Genomic DNA, 19,565 nt, shown 5'->3' on the forward strand with positions numbered 1-19,565 from the left:
ATGTTTGTATGTCTGTACATTCAGCACAAGATCCCAGTTTGTCCATCTGAAGTGTGATCCAGAGGCCTATGTTTTTAAATTACGGGTTCGCTAAAACATATTTAGGGTAGAACCTCGAATTTTAATTGAAAACAATCTCGACATGAAATGAATTATTTCCAGTTTTTTATAATTAATTACTGTTAGCGCCAGGAACTCGAGTATAAATCCGTACAAATAAATACAACACAAGTTATCGTTTGAGAGCACTCACCATTTACAAAAAAGAGAGCAGAAATATAATAGAAGTGAACGCAAAAATTAAAAAATAAAAGCTAAATTAATTAAACTAAAACACGCAATTAAAAATTTATGAGAAAATTACTGCTCTTTTAGAGTTGCCAGGTAATAAAAGAACAAAAAAATATAATAAAAAATGTGTTGTACATATGAATGTGGTTCTCAGTGTCAACTATTCTGCATTGTACCTTTTTTTTATTTTATTACTATTTATTCGATTTTAAGGCGCGTCAACACATGAGGTTATTAGCGCCCGCAGATTTTTTCATTTTACTAAATATATCACTTTTATTTTCAAATAATACATTCTCTCCGCATCTTTTCATACCTTTTTTTATATTCGTATAATTAAAGAATCTTGCTAAGCTAAGGATTCTCGTGTAAAAAAGCATTACTTTACACTTGGTCCAACAAATAATAAAATTGATACAGATGCTTTTGTTGATATTTCTGACAATCATTGACTGATTTGAGGATATTAATAAATATGGGGCAAATTGATTGCCATAAGGATAACGCCTGGATAGAGAACTGTAACACATCAAGAGAGATAACTGCATGATAAATGCATACGTATGACGGTAACATGTCTGAGGCAGTGGCCACTGTCACATGCAATGAAGACATTCACCGCGGTACTTCTGCCCTTAATGCACATACATCACAACTACTGCTGCCACTAATAAGACAGCGTCCTTATAACTGTTTATTTCTTCAGTTGATGGCCTAGTTTACCACCTTATTCCAGTGATTTCTTATCATGCGACTTTCACCAAAGCGGTCATTACATAAAGTAATTAACTAATAAATAATGTGATTAGGTTATTATTACAAAACACTAAGTGTGTGATACAGTCACAGCAATTTTTCTTAGAAGTAAGAATTTCAATTTGATACAATTTTTTTTTAGCATTAGGATAGTATTAATTATAGCATTAATGAAATGGAGGACGTCACAAGGTAGCGGTTTATTGAACGGAGACCTCAATGGCACACAATATATTGCACTTTCTAACAGCTAGCCTTTCTTCCTGGGCAAATGCGGGCGCATGCGGTGCGGGACTAATTACGTGTTGTCATAATTTCATTCACGTAACTGTTGCCAATAATTATTTATTATTAAATGCAACAAGAGTGTTGTTTTTTAAAAACATCGCGATTTAATTTTTTAATTTTTCTTGATGGTTTTGAAATAATTCCAGTTGACGGGACCTTGTATCAGAGTGGGTCTTGAAGGCTTAGGAATAGGTGATATATTAAGGGTTAGGAGCACTGGGGAATGATCAGAAGATAGTTCGTTCAAGGACTGTGCGGTTGTGAAAACAGATCCAATACCAGAAGCGACAAAGAAATCCTTAATAACAACTTATGCAGACGATACCGCAATATTACCTGAAATCCCTACCCTTCTGAAGCCTCCTCAGATATGCCCAAGAACACCTTGACCTCATTTCCTCTTGGTGTAAAAAATAAAAAGAATCCAATCCCTTCAATCGGCATACCGTCAACGCTCCTTATTATGTATCCAATTTAACCTTCCACACAGACCTCAATACCCCTTTTGTTAATGACCTAATCCATTCTCGCTTCCTTAATTTCCATAACAGCCTAACCATACATCCTAATCCCACAACAACAACCCATCCCGACAGTCCTCCACGACGCCTGAAACGACGTTGGCCCCGCGATCTTTTACCTATTTCCTAAACTTCCTTCCAACCTCTAGAGAGTTCCAGCATTGGCTGGCCCCTCTCAGCATGCCTTCCCGATTGTGGCGCTGGATCCTCGGATTCAGCCTACAATCTGTGCATAGCTAAATGAAGATCACACTTACTTGATGTATATGTATATGTACAGGCTGTAAATAAATAAATAAAAATAAAAAAAAATTCTTGATCAACTAGGTTAGAGAATATACTGCGTTCATGCAGATTTTTTTTTTTTTTTTTAAATCAAAAAAACCGTTTTGTGGGTTCCTGTGACCGAAAAAGTTATTTTTACATCTATCTTTCTTTCCCTCTCTAAATGTGCGCCTGTGTCTGTATCCATTGTAACCTAAAAAAGGAAACTCGCCGAGAGTTCCAATTTAATATTTAATTGAGGTACCGAAAGAGGCTTTAATATGATCAAATAGGACAAACGGAACCTACAATAACGTCAAAATCGGACAACAAGAACTATTCTTTACTGAATCATTTTTTGGTTTTGTTTAAAGATTTTCTCAAAAAACGACTCCTCGAATTTTCTTCGCAACTAGTTTACTTTTTGCAGGAAAAGTCGATTAAGGGTCAGGCTTTCCTCTTAAGTGCTTCAGTGGTAGAGAAGTATTATGGGACTCCATAGCTAAAGCTAGATAATATACACTTGCTCCGAACTTAAATCCCATATTGAACAATAACAAACATACATAGAACTGAATAATTTTGTTTAAAAAACACAACACAGATCAATAAACTAGCCTGCAATATAAAATAGTATAGACAGAGTTACAAAATATAGAAAGAGATTAGCTATACAGTTAGCGTATCGGATTCCCACGCGGAGATCCCGGGTTTGAATCCAGCTGTTGGCCCTTAGTTTTTTCTCTAGGCTAGGAGCTTCTTACAGCTCACTGTCCAGTGATGGACAGTGTATCGAGAGAACACTGTCCGGAAGCTGGCAGTGCACTGAAAAGTGCACTCCGAGCGCCAATAACCTCAGATGTTGACGCGCCTTAAACCATTAAAATAAATAAATAGAAAATATAAATAGATAAATACCATAGGCCACCTAAGAATAATGAATAACCCTAAGTAACTAGACAACATACACACCTAAAACACAGCATCTGGCACAAGCACATCAAATAGAATATTAAAAAAAAAAAAAAACAGCATGACGATCTGCAAAGTCCAGGAAACAAAAACAAAGAAATAAGAATCAATGGCTGAATTTTTAGATTTAATGAAAATCAATAGAAGAAATTGCAACATGAATAGAATTTTCCGTACTTGAAGATTTTGCTACAAATGTCTCTTACTACTTCGTTTAAACTTTGTGTTATGATTACAAATAATAAAATTTACATCTTTTACTCTAAAAAAAAAAATCGATTAAAGATACTTCTATGAGAGAGGTGGCCACGTACGAGGGTCGTTTGAAAAGTCCGTGCAAAGTCAGAGAGATAGCACCACTGGCGCGTATCGAGGTTATGTTTAGTTAGTAGCATCTCTTGGAAGAACACACACCAAGTTTCAGCCAGATCGGTCTATTTCTTTGTGTTTGGCATTCGTTTGAATCGAGGAAGTCGAGTGATTTTCAAAAAATGGACGAAAAAGAATTTCGTGTGTTGATTAAACAATACTTTATGAAAGGCAAAACGCCTCAGGAGACTAAAGAGAAGCTTGATAAACATTATGGTGACTCTGCACCTTCGATTAGAACAGTTTATAAGTGGTTTCAAAATTTTCGGAGTGGCCATATGGGCACAAGTGACGCTGAACGTTCTGGACGCCCTGTTGAGGTTACTACTCCAGAAATCATTGATAAAATCCATGATATGGTGATGGATGACAGAAGAGTGAAGGTGCGTGAGATTGCTAGTGCTATGGGCATCTCGAATGAACGGGTACATAATATTTTGCATCAACATTTGGACATGACAAAGCTATCCATCCGCAAGATGGGTGCCGCGATTGCTCACGCTTGACCAAAAACGAAATCGTGTGAAGTGTTGCAAGGACGGTTTGCAGCTGTTCCAGAAGAATCCGCAGGACTTTAAGCGTCGTTTCGTCACTGTGGATGAAACATGGATACATCACTACACTCCTGAGACCAAAGAACAATCTAAACAATGGGTTACCAAGGGGGAATCTGCGCCAAAAAAAGGCGAAGACTGTTCCTTCGGTCTTTTGGGATTCGCAAGGAATAATCCTCATCGACTATCTGGAAAAGGGTAAAACTATTACAGGTGCATATTATTCATCGTTATTGGACCGTTTGAAAACCAAGCTGCAAGAAAAACGCCCACGATTGGCCCACAAAAAAGTCCTTTTCCATCACGACAACGCACCAGCTCACACCTCAGCAGTTGTGGTCGCAAAATTAATGGAAATAGGGTTCCAACTCGTTTCACATCCCCTCTATTCTCCAGACTTGGCTCCCTCGGACTACTATTTGTTCCCCAATATTAAGAAATGGCTGGCGGGAAAAAGATTTTATTCAAACGAGGAGGTGATTGCAGAAACGAATGGCTATTTTTCAGACTTGGACAAATCCTATTAATCGGAAGGGATCAACAAACTAGTGCAGCGTTGGACGAAGTGTATAAGCCTAAAAGGAGACTATGTTGAAAAATTAAAAAGGTTTACCCCAAAAAATTGAGTAGTTTTTATTTTTGCATGGACTTTTCAAACGACCCTCGTAGATTCCTTCTAAGAAGATTCTCGGATTTTGAGGGCACTTAGTGAGTTAGAACTTTGAGAATATTAGTTAGAGAAAGTCATGTGAGTGGTCTAAACAGATTCTTTTTAAAAATAGACAAACAAATCTTGCTTTTAATGAATTTACAAATGTTTATTAGAAAATCCCGTCTTCTCAGCTACTGGATCCATTCCATACAGTCAAGGTATCTTACCTTCGTAAACAGGATTCATTTTATTCTATAAAACATTTCTCTCCGTATTTCCATATTAGTGAGCATATGATTACTGCGTGCATTGCGCGGAAAGTCATACAAGTTTGCCGTCCTTATTGCGCACTCACTTAAGACAGGATCATATCTTCCTTAAGAATTCTATTTTGAAAGTACGCCACGTGGCACGCATTGTATCCGAGTATCCCAATTAGTATAAAAGGTTGTAGGCACAATCAGTTTTTGATCGAAACCGATAAATGATGTTAATAGAGATCTTTGTGAGAGCTCAGTTTTAGATGGTTTATAAACTATTGGAGCTGGAGATGCAGTAGGTTTTATTTTACTGCAACTAGTTTCAACTTGAGATGTGGATATTTTAGATTTTACTAGAGAGTAGCAAGCCACAAATTGAATATTCTATTTGTCTCTATAATGTAAATTATAGATCGATTCCCTAGCTGCGAATTGCTGGCTTTTATCCCCAATGTTGCTCAGAAGCAGTTTTTCCACTGATCAATTTCTTATGTATTGCTAACAACCTTTTCAGTACGTCTCACAGTTCTATGTGATCTGTAACTGTGGCGAGCATCATGGTCATGCCTGCGCAGCGACATCCGGGGAACATTCTACGCAAAAAAGCTGCAAATGGTGGGGATGACTCAAGCCGTTACTAGGGAAACCATACTTGGTACATCGCGGTGTTAGCCTCACAAAGGGCTGAATGTAACTAATAAACATCACGGCATCAAATAGTGCCCCTACAAGACCTGAACATACCTTGCTAAGATAGTTCTGAGATAATTTTTCGCATCTTAAAAGCGTGATAAAATCGTAATTTCCGATATCGTAATTTACGAGAAGAAATTTTTTTGGAAACTGTTATGTGTGAAAAACACGGTTAAAAAAAACTAGAAAATGAATTCATTTAAGCGGCCATTCCGTCCAATCGATTCTCTTTAACTTAGGAATTTTGTTTCCTTATAGAATGATAGAATTATAAGTAATGAGGGCCTTAAAAGAAACTTCAGAAGGAATCTTCACCATTACTCTCCCCCAGAACTACCTTAAGAAGCATTTACCTAGACAAATGTTACAAACAAAGTAGTTCTGCATCAATATGTGTGCAATCTGAGCATAAAACTACAAAATTCCGATTGGGAATCCTGCCGCTATCCACTCAGTTAATCCCTTCCCTCTTTTCAATTCGGAATTCTTTCAACACATTCGTCTTCCATAAATATTTTAGAACTGTTGATATAGGAAACGGAAGAAGTTGAACGTCAGCTTCCCTGGATTATTATTTTAACCTTTACAATTCGGGCGCTAGCTACGATTAGAATAGTGTAAATTTTATGGCTGTTATACATGGGAGCCAAAAGAACAAGAATAGTGAAGTCTTAGTTTCAATTTTTCCATTACTGTGTTCTCGTTGAATTTGTAATATCGAAGAATCTGGATGCAATCTGTGTATGAATTGAAATAATGATGAACTTTACAGTGTTTTTCTAGTACTCTCGCTGCATACAAATAAATAATAAAGCCATTGATATTATTTAGTATTTATATGTCACGAAAATTAAAATACTGAGGCTTTAGAGCTATAAAAGAACAGTAATTACCATTAAGGCCAGCTTTGTGAATAATTAAACCGCTCAGAGACAATCTAAAAAAATACTCGTACATTAGACACAATACCGTCAATGTTTGTGAAATAATTAAAATTCAGTATGTATTAATTTTTATTATCATTGTGAAAATATTACTATAATTAGAAATGCAAATGGTATGTGCATAATAATAATGCTGGCAATGACCTTGAACAATAATAAGTAGCCTATTATGAAACAGGAGTAAAATATCTAGTAGGCTTCACAGCCTGGTATATCAGTAGCAGCCAGAATGGCTGCGTAGGCGGACGAGACATCCTCTTCCCGTTATGATTCTAGGACACAATTTCGAACCATTTGCAAATAAATAATTATTTTCTCCTAAGAGAGAGCTAACTATATATATAACTATACTGCGAGAGAGCTAACTTTTCTTGCATATTCTTCTTTTTATATTTTGCGACAGCATCAATAGTGCAAAAATAAAAAAAATAAAAATGGCAATGGATACGTGAACGGTGACCTACCAGTATTGGTAGCTGCTATCAGTTAGCTAATACTGGAAAATGTCCACCATCCTAAGAGATTCGTCATTTAGCAGTTCAATGATAAGAAAACCATCGGCGACTGAGTTTGCTGAGGAGAGTAGGTTGGTAGGGCCATTGAAGAAAGAGAGCGCATTAATGTAATTAGAGGCCACTTTAGGATGGAACTTTGTCAAACAGGATTGGACCAAAATGAAAATTGAAGCAGAATAGATGGAGAGAGCTGGGGGTCGTAAAATGGAGCATTTCCTGTAGGTTCTTGGGATTAGGAATTGAAGGATTGTTGATGTTAGTTCGGCTATCCTGTAATTTGAAGAACGAATGTTCTTTTTTGTGCGATCGAGCGTTTGCTAGCCAATCTTTTCAGCATTTTGTATCTGTTTGCACAATTAATCCTTTTTATAAAAAAAAATCTAGGCTCTTCTAGAGAGGAGTATAACATTAATGTCTAATATTCTTGGTTTAAAATGGTAATAATAATTTAGTTAAAAACAGAAATAAGAAGAATCTCAGCAAAAGGAAGTGTGTTAGGAACGTGATGATCGGAACAACACCGCTCATTGTGGCATAAATAAAGACACATAAGTGCGTGCGTTTATTCATGATGATGTAGATTGTGGGGCAGCGCCTCTGGTTTCTAACCAAACTCAATTGTGGTCACTTCACCAGCTGTTACTCACTCAAGTGGCTCACCACTCCTACTTCATGTAGCTTTTTGTTTTATAATCTACAATCAAACTTAATACTTCACTAATTTCTTATAAAGTACTATTTCAACTGCATTTAGAATAATAAGAAAAAAAAAAAAATTATAGCTCTACAGCTTATTTCTATGTCATTCTGCCATGATTTCTGAGTGGCTTAGGATCCTCCAGTCAATGATGGGGGTGTTCAGACAATAAACACCCTTGACAATCAGTAAAACATGATCTCAGTAGCACAATTATGCAGCAACCAGCTCTTTCCAACGACAGAGTGTGACCACTTATCCTAGGTTTTCCGAAATATGACTCAGATTTGCGACATTCACATCGGCCTCGTTCTTCTTACAGAACCTTACAGAATCATAACCGTAAGTTCATTACTTAATTATTAAAATAGCTGTCAATTACTGATGTTTATTTAATAGCTTTTAAAGAACGTGATGCCTAAATTATTTTGCAAACATATTCTCAGAAACAAAGTGATTGTGCATTATTTTATACGAAAGATTTTTAAAATGGAAAAGTAAATGCATTCACTTCTCAAACTAAACCGCCCCCCTTAAAGAATCTGGGTACGCCTCTCATCGCACACAAAATATTTTTATACTCTGGACTCGTTGCACAATTATTTGATGTTTGTTTTTGACAAAGATCAGCTGTATGTGACAAGGAACGGTGTTCAAGGTTTGAGATCTCGGTTAGGTGGTAGGTTATAAACAGTGTTATATAGAGACATAATATTGTTCCTTTGATTAAGACAATTTATTCTGTTGATATCAGATAAGTTCAATTTTGATCACGTTTTTCTAGTCATGTTTTTTAAAACAAAAATCCCTGTTTTCAGCCTTGAAAGAGATGATAAAAAGCTGACTTTTTGCGGTAGAAAAACTGGACAAGGAAATGGGTATAGTCGAATGCTATTTTACGTCCGAAGTTTCTAATTATCTTAAGAACGATTTTCGTGCCTTGGAAAGAACGTTGGTTTGTTACTAGGAAGCGAATGTTTTGAATTTAGATTAAATTCGCAAATACAGATAAAGCTGCAAAATAGTAACCATTGAAGAATAAAAAATTATGATATTTTACATAACTGCATAACGATAAGAAAATTTATTAGACCCGTAAGGTATTAAAGCGTTGGATAATAATTAAATAGGGAAAAAAACATTTTATCATTTGTTTCTGATTTGAAATTTACAATTCCAGAGCAGTAAAAGTTAAACTACTGCACGTAAATATTCTGAAAGTAATGTAAGGAGTCACTGTCCAGTTGTAACGCCCGAAAACAATATTTATTGACTTCCTTCGTCGAGAAAACGCCGAATAAAAGTCGAGAGAGCACAGACAACACTGAAAACAAAAAAATAAAAGCAATTCAATAAATTTATAAGTTTTAATTTGAGCTGGCAATTCATTTTAATTGCAAAGTTTGAAGTCCTACCAACTGTTAAAATATCTGGAACCCTTCTATCTAGTTTTCTGGATAGTCAAAACTCGCATTCATCACAAGTAATTAAAAAAATAAATAAAACAACTTGCTATTAATTTTATGCCTTTTTACTTTGTTTAAAAAAGAATATCAAAACAACTGACGGAAATGAAAACATTATTCATCTAGAGGGAAGGGATTAGCTATGAGGTTAGCATACTGGACTCCCACGCGGAGGTCCCGGGTTCGAATCCAGCAGCTGACCCTTAGATTTTCTCTTCCTAGGAGCTTCTTACAGCTCACTGTCCGGTGATGGACAGTGTTGTCTGTAACGAGAGAACACTGTCCGGAGGCCGGCAGTGCACTGGAAAAAGCTCCGGGCGCTAATGACCTCAGCTGTTGATGCGCCAAAAAAAAAAAAAAAAAAAAAAAATTATTCATCTAGAGAAACAACTATCTACAATGACAATGTTCTCACACAATAAATGGAAACAATAAATCATAATTCCTATTATGGCCGTAAAAAATTCAAAACAATAAAAATCTTAACGTAAAGTTCTTGTTTTCTATTTTTCGTTTCATTAACAAGAAATAACGTTATGAAAGACTTCTACTTCACGCTGAAGATCTTGATGCTAAACAATTTATTCCATTAAAAAATGAGAGATTAACTTTAAAAAAAAAAGTCTCCTACGTTCTAATTTACAAAAGAAATTATTGACTACTCCTCAAGAAATCGAACCATAAGCATTCAAAGTCCGCGGCAAGGCCCAGGAGATCCCATAGTAAGGCAAAATAATTGGAGAATCGTAAAAATTCCCTCGGCTATGGGTGAGAATCGTTCTGATGAATCCGAGCTATGGCTACGAATCCGTAGTTAAATGACATTCTCAGATCTAGGTCTAAACAACCTTCCGAATCAAAAGCTTTTTCGGCGTTCTAGGGCCTTGTGATTGTAGAGGCCGGCGTATAGACGTTACTGAAACTTCCACAATAGGTATTGCTTTTGGCAGCACTCTGTAGCTTTATGTGTTTGTATAAATGAAATATTACGCATATGTATTGTGTCCAATAGCTTAAAACTTAGCGAAAAAGTAGTCAGAAGTATCTCATATCCAACGGTAGTCAATTGGCTCTAAAAACTGTCAAAGAGAGTCGTTGTTGATAAGTACTAACAAGAACTAGAAAACTTTGCGAACTACAATAGACAGAGGCTAGGTATACGGGGTCAGAGATATCCAAGGTTGGGTTCGTTAGGTCTTGGGCACACAGGAATCCAAGGCTGCGAGCAGAACAAGAAAAAAAGTTTTAAAGTGCATTATAGAGATTGCAGTTAAGTATGTTAAAAGGGACTCCGGCAAATGAGAAAAAAGACAGCTTGAGTTACGTTTTCTGACTTTTGACAATTAGCTACCAACCAAGCTTCTTCATCTTGGTTATATGTTCCAGATCCAGATGGATCAACTTACCTCCCTAAAAGAAGTCCTTGCATCCTCCGAAATGGCCATTCCAGCTTTCACCATCAACACCAGGCTAAATATCATTAGTCGCAGTGCGGAAGTCGATAAATGTCAAGCGTTCGAAATGCTGAGGTTCAGAATGATTCTGGGCACACATACGGGGGATAGCTGTATAGAATGAAGTAAGGATCTAATTGCTTGCAGACCTTTTCAGAGCAAATCATGAGCAATGGAATTGTGTCACTCTCAACCAGATTTATGTACGCCCCTGGGATTCAACGAGATTAACAAAAAAAGAATCGGTTTCCAGCGTTTGATCCTAAGTACATTTCACACTCTAAACAAAGATTATTGATAATTATAGAAAACAGAAAACATGTTAACATCTTATCAATAAAAATGGTTTTGTTTTTCTTTCAGTTGTCTGCTTAAAATGTACATTCATATAAATAAGATTTAACAAGAGAATCGGTAAGCGACATTTTATATTTACATTCCAATTCCCCTGCAGTTCAAAATTGCACAGTGCCCCTTTTTGTTTTAGTCCTAATAGATTAGATCTAGAATAGTTAACAACTGGAAGGCAAATTAAATTAACTCTAGTAAATGCTGATAAATAAGTCGCTCTACTTAACAATTCCTCGGCCAGATTGCTGGATGAACTAAATTTAAATAAATTTCGAAAGAAAACATTTATCCACCGATCTTAAACAATCGGATCTTATGTGGAATAACAAAGGAATTAATTAGCATTTAATTGTGAAATCCAAAGCGTTAATAAAAAGTAGCATTTCTAATTAGAATTACTAATTTAATTATTCTTGTTTTAGAAACTTAAGTACTTCATTAAAAATTTAATTATTTTGAGTTTATACTTTTAAGAAACTGAATAGTTCGAACACTTTGAAGTTTTATTAAATTAGTTTCTCTATCTTTGAATAGGTTTATGTTGTCCTACAGCTGTAATTAGAACTTTACTTTCCTTTACTCATCGTTAAGAAACTATTATGTCCAGATTTTCGAATTTGACTTTTTACCAGAATTATCTAGAAGTGGTTTTTTACGAAAAGTATACATATTCACCGTAATTCAAAATGAAAAATCGCAGAAAGTTGAAATTTGAGTTTTCGCAAGGTGCTAATAGAAACGCCACAAATAAGGTTTTAGATAAAATTGGTCAACCATTCGATATTATAACGCTCTCAAGATTTAATTTAAACGTTTTACAGCGATTGATTACAAATATAAATCTACTACAGTTATTCGTAACTGTTTCTTTTTTTTTTTGGAAAATTCGATTAAAAGATTAAAGTCTCGGGAGAGAGATATACGAGTATAAATATTTTTTTCTGAAGTACCATTTTCGTAAAATGTATGGTCCTGTCTTAGAGAGTTGTGTGTCGCTAAAACTCGAAGAGTTTGAGGAGAATTCTTCAATCGAAAATATCTCTTTGCTCAATGGATTGTTCAATTATAAGTTTTTCTCCAAAAATAGCACCTAGGATTTCCTGTGAATTTCGTTACTTACAGACTTACAGATTTCTAACTTACACTTTAAAAAGTTTCAGGCCAGTACTCGGGGAAAGGTTGACCTACCCTGTAAGGTTCATTTCAATATTGGCAAGAATAAAATGTGGCTTAAATATTTGGTGTTAGAACTTAAGAAAGAAGCAAGAGAGTGGTAACAGTGTGGTTTTTCCCACACTGCCTAATTTTTTGTGATAATTGAAAGGTTTTTAGCATTTTCCCATTGTCAGTAAATTGTGATAATGTCAAAAACCAATAAATAATCAATTACTAGTAAGTTATTATTATTTTCAATTTATTAAAACTGTCCGGTAGGACAGTTGTATAACGGTAGATCGTCAAAAACTGCACGAAAAAGCGTAACGTTGACAAACACCCAACTTTGACATTTTTTTTCTCTTTTTCTATAAAAGATAAAACTCCCAAATTTTCTTTAAAATATAGTGCAAATCCTCCTTTATAACTATATTTTTTTTGCAACAACATAGATTAAATAGATTGTCTGAAAATGGGCAAAAACGGCATTTTCAGAAAATGTTCTTGTTCTTGTTCTTCTTGTTGTTATTACCTTTTTTTTTACCTTGAACAACGTGGCGCCTAAACCCGCGAACCGATTTTCATGAATGAGGAGTCATTCGATTCGGAATTTTATGAAGATGTGCCTTTTGGGGGTATCGACGTTTATTTAAGGTACGTCACCATCCGAAGTTAATTGATGCCCTTAACCTTTTTTTAGTGCACTGCCGGCCTCCGGAAGTAGTCACAGAGAACACTGGTCATCACCGGGAACTGAGCTGTAAGAACTCAAAGAAGAAACAAAATCTAATAGCCAGCAGCTGGATTCGAAACCGGGTTCTCAAAACGTTGGAATCTAATATAAGCTAACCAATGAACTAATCCCGTCCCTCACAGTCATTATTAAAATTCAATAGTTGCTTGATGTCTTAATATTCTATTTTCTTTACTAAAAACGTTTTTGAATTGACAAAACCAAAAAAGGTTACCTTGATTGAGAGTAAAAGGCCCAGTAATTTTCCTGCTTAATCGGAAAAGCTATTTGTTCTCTTTGGATCACCGTTCACGAGTTTATAGTATATAATCTTGGTCGTGCTCAATGTAGCAGCAATGCAATGCATCTCTAAGTGTCATATATGTATGTAGTTTATTTCAATGTTTATTCATCTCTCATTGAGTATAATTGTTTTTCTCTCATTCAAAATAACACACTGTCCCCGCCAAAATGTGGAAGAAACACGTAAAAAAAAAAGTAAAAGAAAAAGATGTCTGTCTACTAATGTAAATTAAAAGTATCAATAACAGAAAATTGCAACGCAACTTGAACTAATTAGAAAATACCCAGTTTGTATAATTACAATATTTCTTTTCATATAAACTTTGTTTGAATATTAATTAACTTCTTGTGCATATTCAATTAATTTAGAGCAAATAATGCAACATGCATTCAAAGTGTGTTGACTGAAATTTAAACAGATCGAACAGGTTATAATTTAACTTGTTTAACAGTTCTTTTAAATTAGTAAACGAATAAAATCCTATTGATTGCAGTAGATAAAGCACACTCCATATGATCTATATTGCATCAGAAGAGAAGCCTAAATCAGCGAAAAATCTCAGTTAAAAAAAATAAATAAATAATAATGGGAAAAGAAATTTAATAAAAATTATGTTCAAAACAAATAAGAATTGGGTATGAATTACTTACAGCTTCCAGCTGACACCTGCATCAGGATCATCCATACAAATGCCGAGTATTACGCAATGACACTTAACTGTTTACAACAAATTTTCTCCATTTTGTGAATTTTATGTCTAATTCGAATGAATATAAATACAGATGATAAAAACTTATGTGGCATTGGTAACCTATTCGCCTGTACATATGTATTTATCTTCATTAATAATTCTTATTGAATGATGTCATAACTTATTCATAAGTATTACTCGGATATGCAATAACTTCTGGTAAAATTAATTGCACATTTAATGCAACACAATGCGGGATAACCTCTGTTTTTAGAGAGTAGTTTTTTTGTCTAGATATCCTTACTATCAGACTGTTCAAGCAGGTTATGCTCCTTTACGAGTTTTAAAACTGTTCTTGTTGATCTCAATGCAAAGTGTGGTAAGAGGTTAGCGTTTATAATGAAAAGAGCTCAGAGAGTACGTTCCCAAACATATTGTCGAAGGAAAGGTGAAAAGTAATTTCAATCAAAAAGGATGCTAAAGTAAACAAAGGTCTGAAAAAAAGCTAAGATATTTGACTCCATGTCAAAATATATGGCCAAAGCTAACGCCATGGTTAAATATTTATTCCTTAATAATAATTAACTAGTACTAAAACGATAAATAGTTCTGAAATGGTACATTAGAGACAATACCAACTACCACCTCGCCTAAATCTGCTCTTAATCGAATTATCCCCGAATAAAGTTTTAAATAAAAGTTGTAGAACTACTTAAGCGGTGTACAATAAAACAAGATGAAAGAAAATGACCAGAGTCGATTTCGAGAAAACCTCAAAAATTGACAAATCGAGTCAGTAAAGGTTGCATTTTCGGTTAACAGAGGGCGCCACGGTAGCCGAGCGGTTAGAGGCGAGACCTGCGAAGCTAATATGTATTGTGGTGCTGGGTTCGATTCCCAGTCTTTAGGCCCTGGATTTTATTTAATGGTTAATAAAAGTAATTTACAGTAAAGTATGTTTGCTAGTCGCCTCCGTCCACGACACCTAATTGGTAGTTGGACGTTAAGCCCCGCCTGAAAAAATAGGCGATTACTTTACTTACTTTACTACTTCGGTTAACAGAGGCCCAAAAGCTTATTGTTGGGTCCCATAGTGAACTGAAATTAAATATTTGAATTTTTGGTTATTTTCGCTTTTGAGTAATGCTGACTAAGACCCAGATAAGCCAATTTTGAAAAACACTTTTTCGGTCTTAGAGAGCCTTAAAAAAAAAAGTTATTTGAAGAGAAAATTTTGGAAGATTGCAATAGTTGCTCCTGCCTAATATAAGAAATAGTAAAGATGCTTGCGCTATTTACGACGTGAACATGCCAGTAGAGTAACACGCAATTTGGGCCATAATAAACAGTAGAAAGTAGAGCAATGTAACATGAACATCGGTGCTTTACATCCAGTATCCGAGCGAGGCTTCACTAATTGATAGCATCAGTTGGAGAGATGAGAGGCGAGCTGGGCCACCCAAGACTAGAATGGATTTCATTGTAACCTTAAAGTCCAGCCCTCCATAAAGCCACTTCACTCTTTTATACAAGCTGCGGCAGTTATAATGCTCGTAGAGAGAAGCAGTCTATTTACTTTGTAAGCCTTTCTCTCCTTTAGACAGAAATTTGAAATTCAGATATTTGCAATAATGGAGTTTAAGCAGCAAGCATTTGTTTTCAAAACCACCATTCACCAAAATGGTGAAAAGCTTTAAATGCATGCTCTTAGACATTTTTCTTTTGTTAGATAATTTTTGGAGGAAAGAAGTAAGTACCGATTTTCAAGACTGTATACATTTCGGAACATTAAATAATCGAAAATATGAACTGATCTTTCGATCAGAATCGTTATTAACCTAATTGTAGTCTAAATTCCATGAAAAAAGGAAACGATCACCGCCATTCGAGAACTGTGGTGACGTCAACTGGTCAGGCTCTATCCTAAGGTCCTTACCGGAGGAAGAGGCTGAATGCAGGCAATTTAAAACCTCATGTATAGATAATTTCCTACAAACTAAAAAAAAAATTAGGTTTTGAAACCTTCACAAGAAACTCATTTTACATTGTAATTTTTTAGATTGCACAAAAGTATGATTCCAACTAGAAGATGGAATGCAGGCAGAAAAGAATGACCTTTTACATTTCCTTCCAAAGAGCGTCAAGAAGAATCGCTCAGCCTATAAACATAGTGGGTAATTTTAAATTATTCTATTAGTAGTAAGTTACATGGTGGTCATTCTTTCCCGTTTTAACCCGTTCCTGTACTAGTACTAAGGGATCTTTAAAGTCCGTACCTATCCTTTCGGACATACCGGACCCCCTGTGCAAGCACAGGGTCGTTTAACAAGAGAGGGATGTCACCACTACGAAGAGGCTGGTGTGCTAGGCCTCTTCGCAGCAGAAGTGTCCCGAAGGCACACCCCCGCTTGGCCTCCAAGGAGGCAGGTTGAGATTACGCCCAACCAACGCCCAGCTCTCACTCCCAGATCGTAGAGGAGGCATACTCTACTTTAGCTCTGGTCAGCCGCACCTTCTAGCAACAGCACTTCCATCGTCAAGTGATGGCTGGTACTCATTTCTATGGCGGTGTACCCTTCCGCCCAGATCATGTCCGGGGACAGCGGACCTATTGTTTAACGAACGGCCACTACGAATCCAACCTCAATTGCAAGCAATTGGCTTGGAAACTGGCGCTTGCGCCCGTAGTTCAGTAATTCACTAAATAATAAAATTATCAGTTAGCAGCGTGACTGATCGCACGCCCGATGAACTGTCTACTTATTATCTACTGTTTTGACCCAGTGCCGGAAGGGTCAGGTATGCAGTAACCTAGGAACCAAGGACCAATATAATATCAATCCTTGGGGGAAAGGAATAAAGGATGGGTAGTGGAAGGTTTTTGGGAATTCCCCAACCTGAAGAGCCAGAAGCTGATTGCATTCCTTACGGAATGGGCGATGGTGGCGCTACTTACCTACACCTTTACATGGTGGTGCAGTCTCCCAGTGTTTTGTATGAACTGAGAAGGTTCGTTTGTCTTACAGGAAATACAAATTTTTGGAAGGAAGACTCTCATCCTCCCGCAGACAGGATATCTGGTTCTGAAATAAATGCAGCAACCCTTACAAAGAGGCAGGCCTATAGTTTCATTAAACTTAAAGCAGGCGGTACAAGTTGGTGACTGGGTATGGTTGAAATTGAATAAGTGGCACTCTAGGGTGGCTTAACCGCCGAAAATCTGGGCCTAAATAGATCCGAGGCCTGCTTCAAGCCAGTCTTGAAAACCAATTAGGTTCCACTGCTCCAACGCCGGCTAGGATTCTCGGATAACTGTACAGGAAGATACTATGACCAACGAAGCTCCTTTTCAAAGCCTTATTCTATTCCCTTAGAATTCTGATTAAAACTGTTCGGTATAAGGGTTTATAAGCTCAGGAGACCAAGAATCCAAAACGGTATTCATTGCTTCCACACAGTAAACTGAGAAACCATTCAGTACAACAATTCTAGAAGTACGGCTTAATCGTCAAATAACCAAATTTAATGGAACTCATTATTTTCGTCAAGTAAATAATCTAAAATCCTATTTTACAAAAAATTTCAATCCCGGCTAACCAATTTTCCTGGCTTCCAAGAAAACAAAGAAAATGTTAACTCAGCCAATGTCTGGAGTGGTAAATGAAATACGCTTTAATGAACTTAACAAGGCAATTAAAAGTTTTAATGAAAATTTCGATTGTGCACATTATTTAGAGTGTAACATTTAGTTGTAAAGAAGTTAGGGAGGATCTTCTAGATGAGCCGATCATATGTTCAGATAAGGACTGATCTCTCAGATAATAATCCAAGTAAGGTGATTGTAACGACGCATATGTAACGAAGTGAAAATAACAGCAAGGCTTTAACGAATTACAAAATTACTATAGAATCTTTTATTTAAAGTAGAAAACAAATTTATTAAAATTAAACCAGTTTCACTTTGACCAATATATTTACTCTCTGAATAATACAACATTTATTGCTAATATAATATTTATAATATAATTAACTGGGTAATATAATATTTATAATATAATATTTACTGGGGAACAGCAATTTCGTTGCCTTAAATCTGTGACTCGTTTACTACTAACTAATTTTTGGCCTCTGAATCCAAAAATAAGGGAAGTTTTCGTCTGTTACGTCAACTTTTTAAGTTACAGGATACCCTCAAAAGTAATAAAAATTGTGCATATAAAGGAAAATAAAGTAAAAGCTTACTAAATATACTGTTTAAAAAGAATCCTTTTATTCACACACAAGCTATATGTAATAGTTACTGCAAGTTAAATTGTGAGTTTACAACTCACGTATTTGTTTTTTTATCGAACAGTAATTACCTATTAAGGTACAAATTTTTGCTTATATCTTTTTCTTGAGTGGTTTAATCTATGGACATTCTCACTTGATGCTCCAACAATAGTCAGCCATCATATGTACATCTCTTCTAACTTGATAACGTGCCTCCACGGCCTTCAAATCTTGGTGGAATCGCTCACCCTGTTTATCACCGCATCAAGATTTACCAGAGAGTTAGCTAGATGGCTATGTAAAAAATGCAAATTTGATGCTCATTTTGCAACCTAGCAATTTGAAGCTCTCCAAGAGTTGCTGGACAATTTCGGCGTAACTCTGTGCTCGTGTATTTCCAAGAAAGTCCTGAACAATGTTTTTGAATGCCAACCAAGCATTCTTTTGAATTTCTGACATTGTTCCGATGAAATGTACGAGTTGTACATACATCTTTAACAAGCTGTTGACCATCAAAAACACCGGCCTTTATCTTTTCAAATGACAGGTTAGGAAATGCCGAAATGAGATACTTAAAACATTCTCCTTCAATTGGCAAGCTTCATTAAATTGCATGCTTTATACAAGTTCATCGCACTAAAACCTCTGATGGTCAAGGCAAAAGTAAACCTAGGTCACCGGCGGTAACCTGTTACTGGTCTGGACCAGGATTAGGCAGAGTGTCCATGCCGACTTATCGGATCTTACACCTTCTTACGATTTCAACAGGGTTCAAATCCTGTTGATGCTGTGTTAGGAGCCAAAGAAACATCTCTAAAATCCTATCATATTGCAGCTAATCGCTACTTTGCAATATGAGGCTATTTCCACAAGTTTCTTTTCTTAACAGATAACGAGTAGAATTGACCTATAACTCCAGCAAACTGTGTCTGTCAAGAAGAGACGGAAATGGCCTTTCTAATTACCACAAGGCTGCAATATGAGATCTATGGCACGTTGAAACTAGTCTGACAAACAACTAGTGGATAAAACCGAGGCACACGTAAAGAGGGGAGGCTATATTTACTTCAGTTTTCAAGGGAATGGTACAATAACATTTTCTGACTACAATATTTTTTGGAGACAAGACCCGCATCCTGTTTCAAGGTTAATAAACTCACATTTCTCAGATATTGATGATTAAAAATACCATCAGTGGGAGAAACGCTAATTGAAAAAGAAATAAACCTTAAAACTGATATTTTGCTGGGGAAAATAAACAAAACGAAATTAGGCGTAAATTAAATAAAATCAAACTGAAAGAATCAGGATACAAGGAAAAAGAAAAGAAAAAATCGACAGGCATTTTGGCGAGAAGAAGTGA

At 35.9% G+C, this 19,565-nt stretch overlaps 1 protein-coding gene across 32 annotated transcripts in view; it reads right to left on the bottom strand.

Annotated features, from left to right (window-relative positions):
- Positions 1-19,565, bottom strand: part of LOC141450533 (uncharacterized) — a 248,211-nt gene that overhangs the window by 103,866 nt on the left and 124,780 nt on the right. For 11 of the 32 annotated variants that reach the window (XM_074121110.1, XM_074121104.1, XM_074121102.1 and 8 more), the window contains exon 1: positions 13,890-14,019. The exons of 7 other annotated variants lie outside the window; for them this stretch is intronic. In XM_074121110.1, coding sequence (XP_073977211.1) covers positions 13,890-13,924 — 35 coding nt within the window. In that variant the 5' untranslated portion in view covers positions 13,925-14,019. Of the gene's footprint in view, positions 1-13,889; positions 14,021-19,565 lie in introns of those variants that run through there. 14 more of the 32 variants (XM_074121109.1, XM_074121115.1, XM_074121103.1 and 11 more) reach the window with 4 other exon arrangements.

Source organism: Rhodnius prolixus, unplaced genomic scaffold, assembly GCF_049639745.1.
Source record: "Rhodnius prolixus isolate KJV_2025 unplaced genomic scaffold, Rpr scaffold_2, whole genome shotgun sequence".
In the NCBI taxonomy this organism is placed as follows: domain Eukaryota; kingdom Metazoa; phylum Arthropoda; class Insecta; order Hemiptera; family Reduviidae; genus Rhodnius; species Rhodnius prolixus.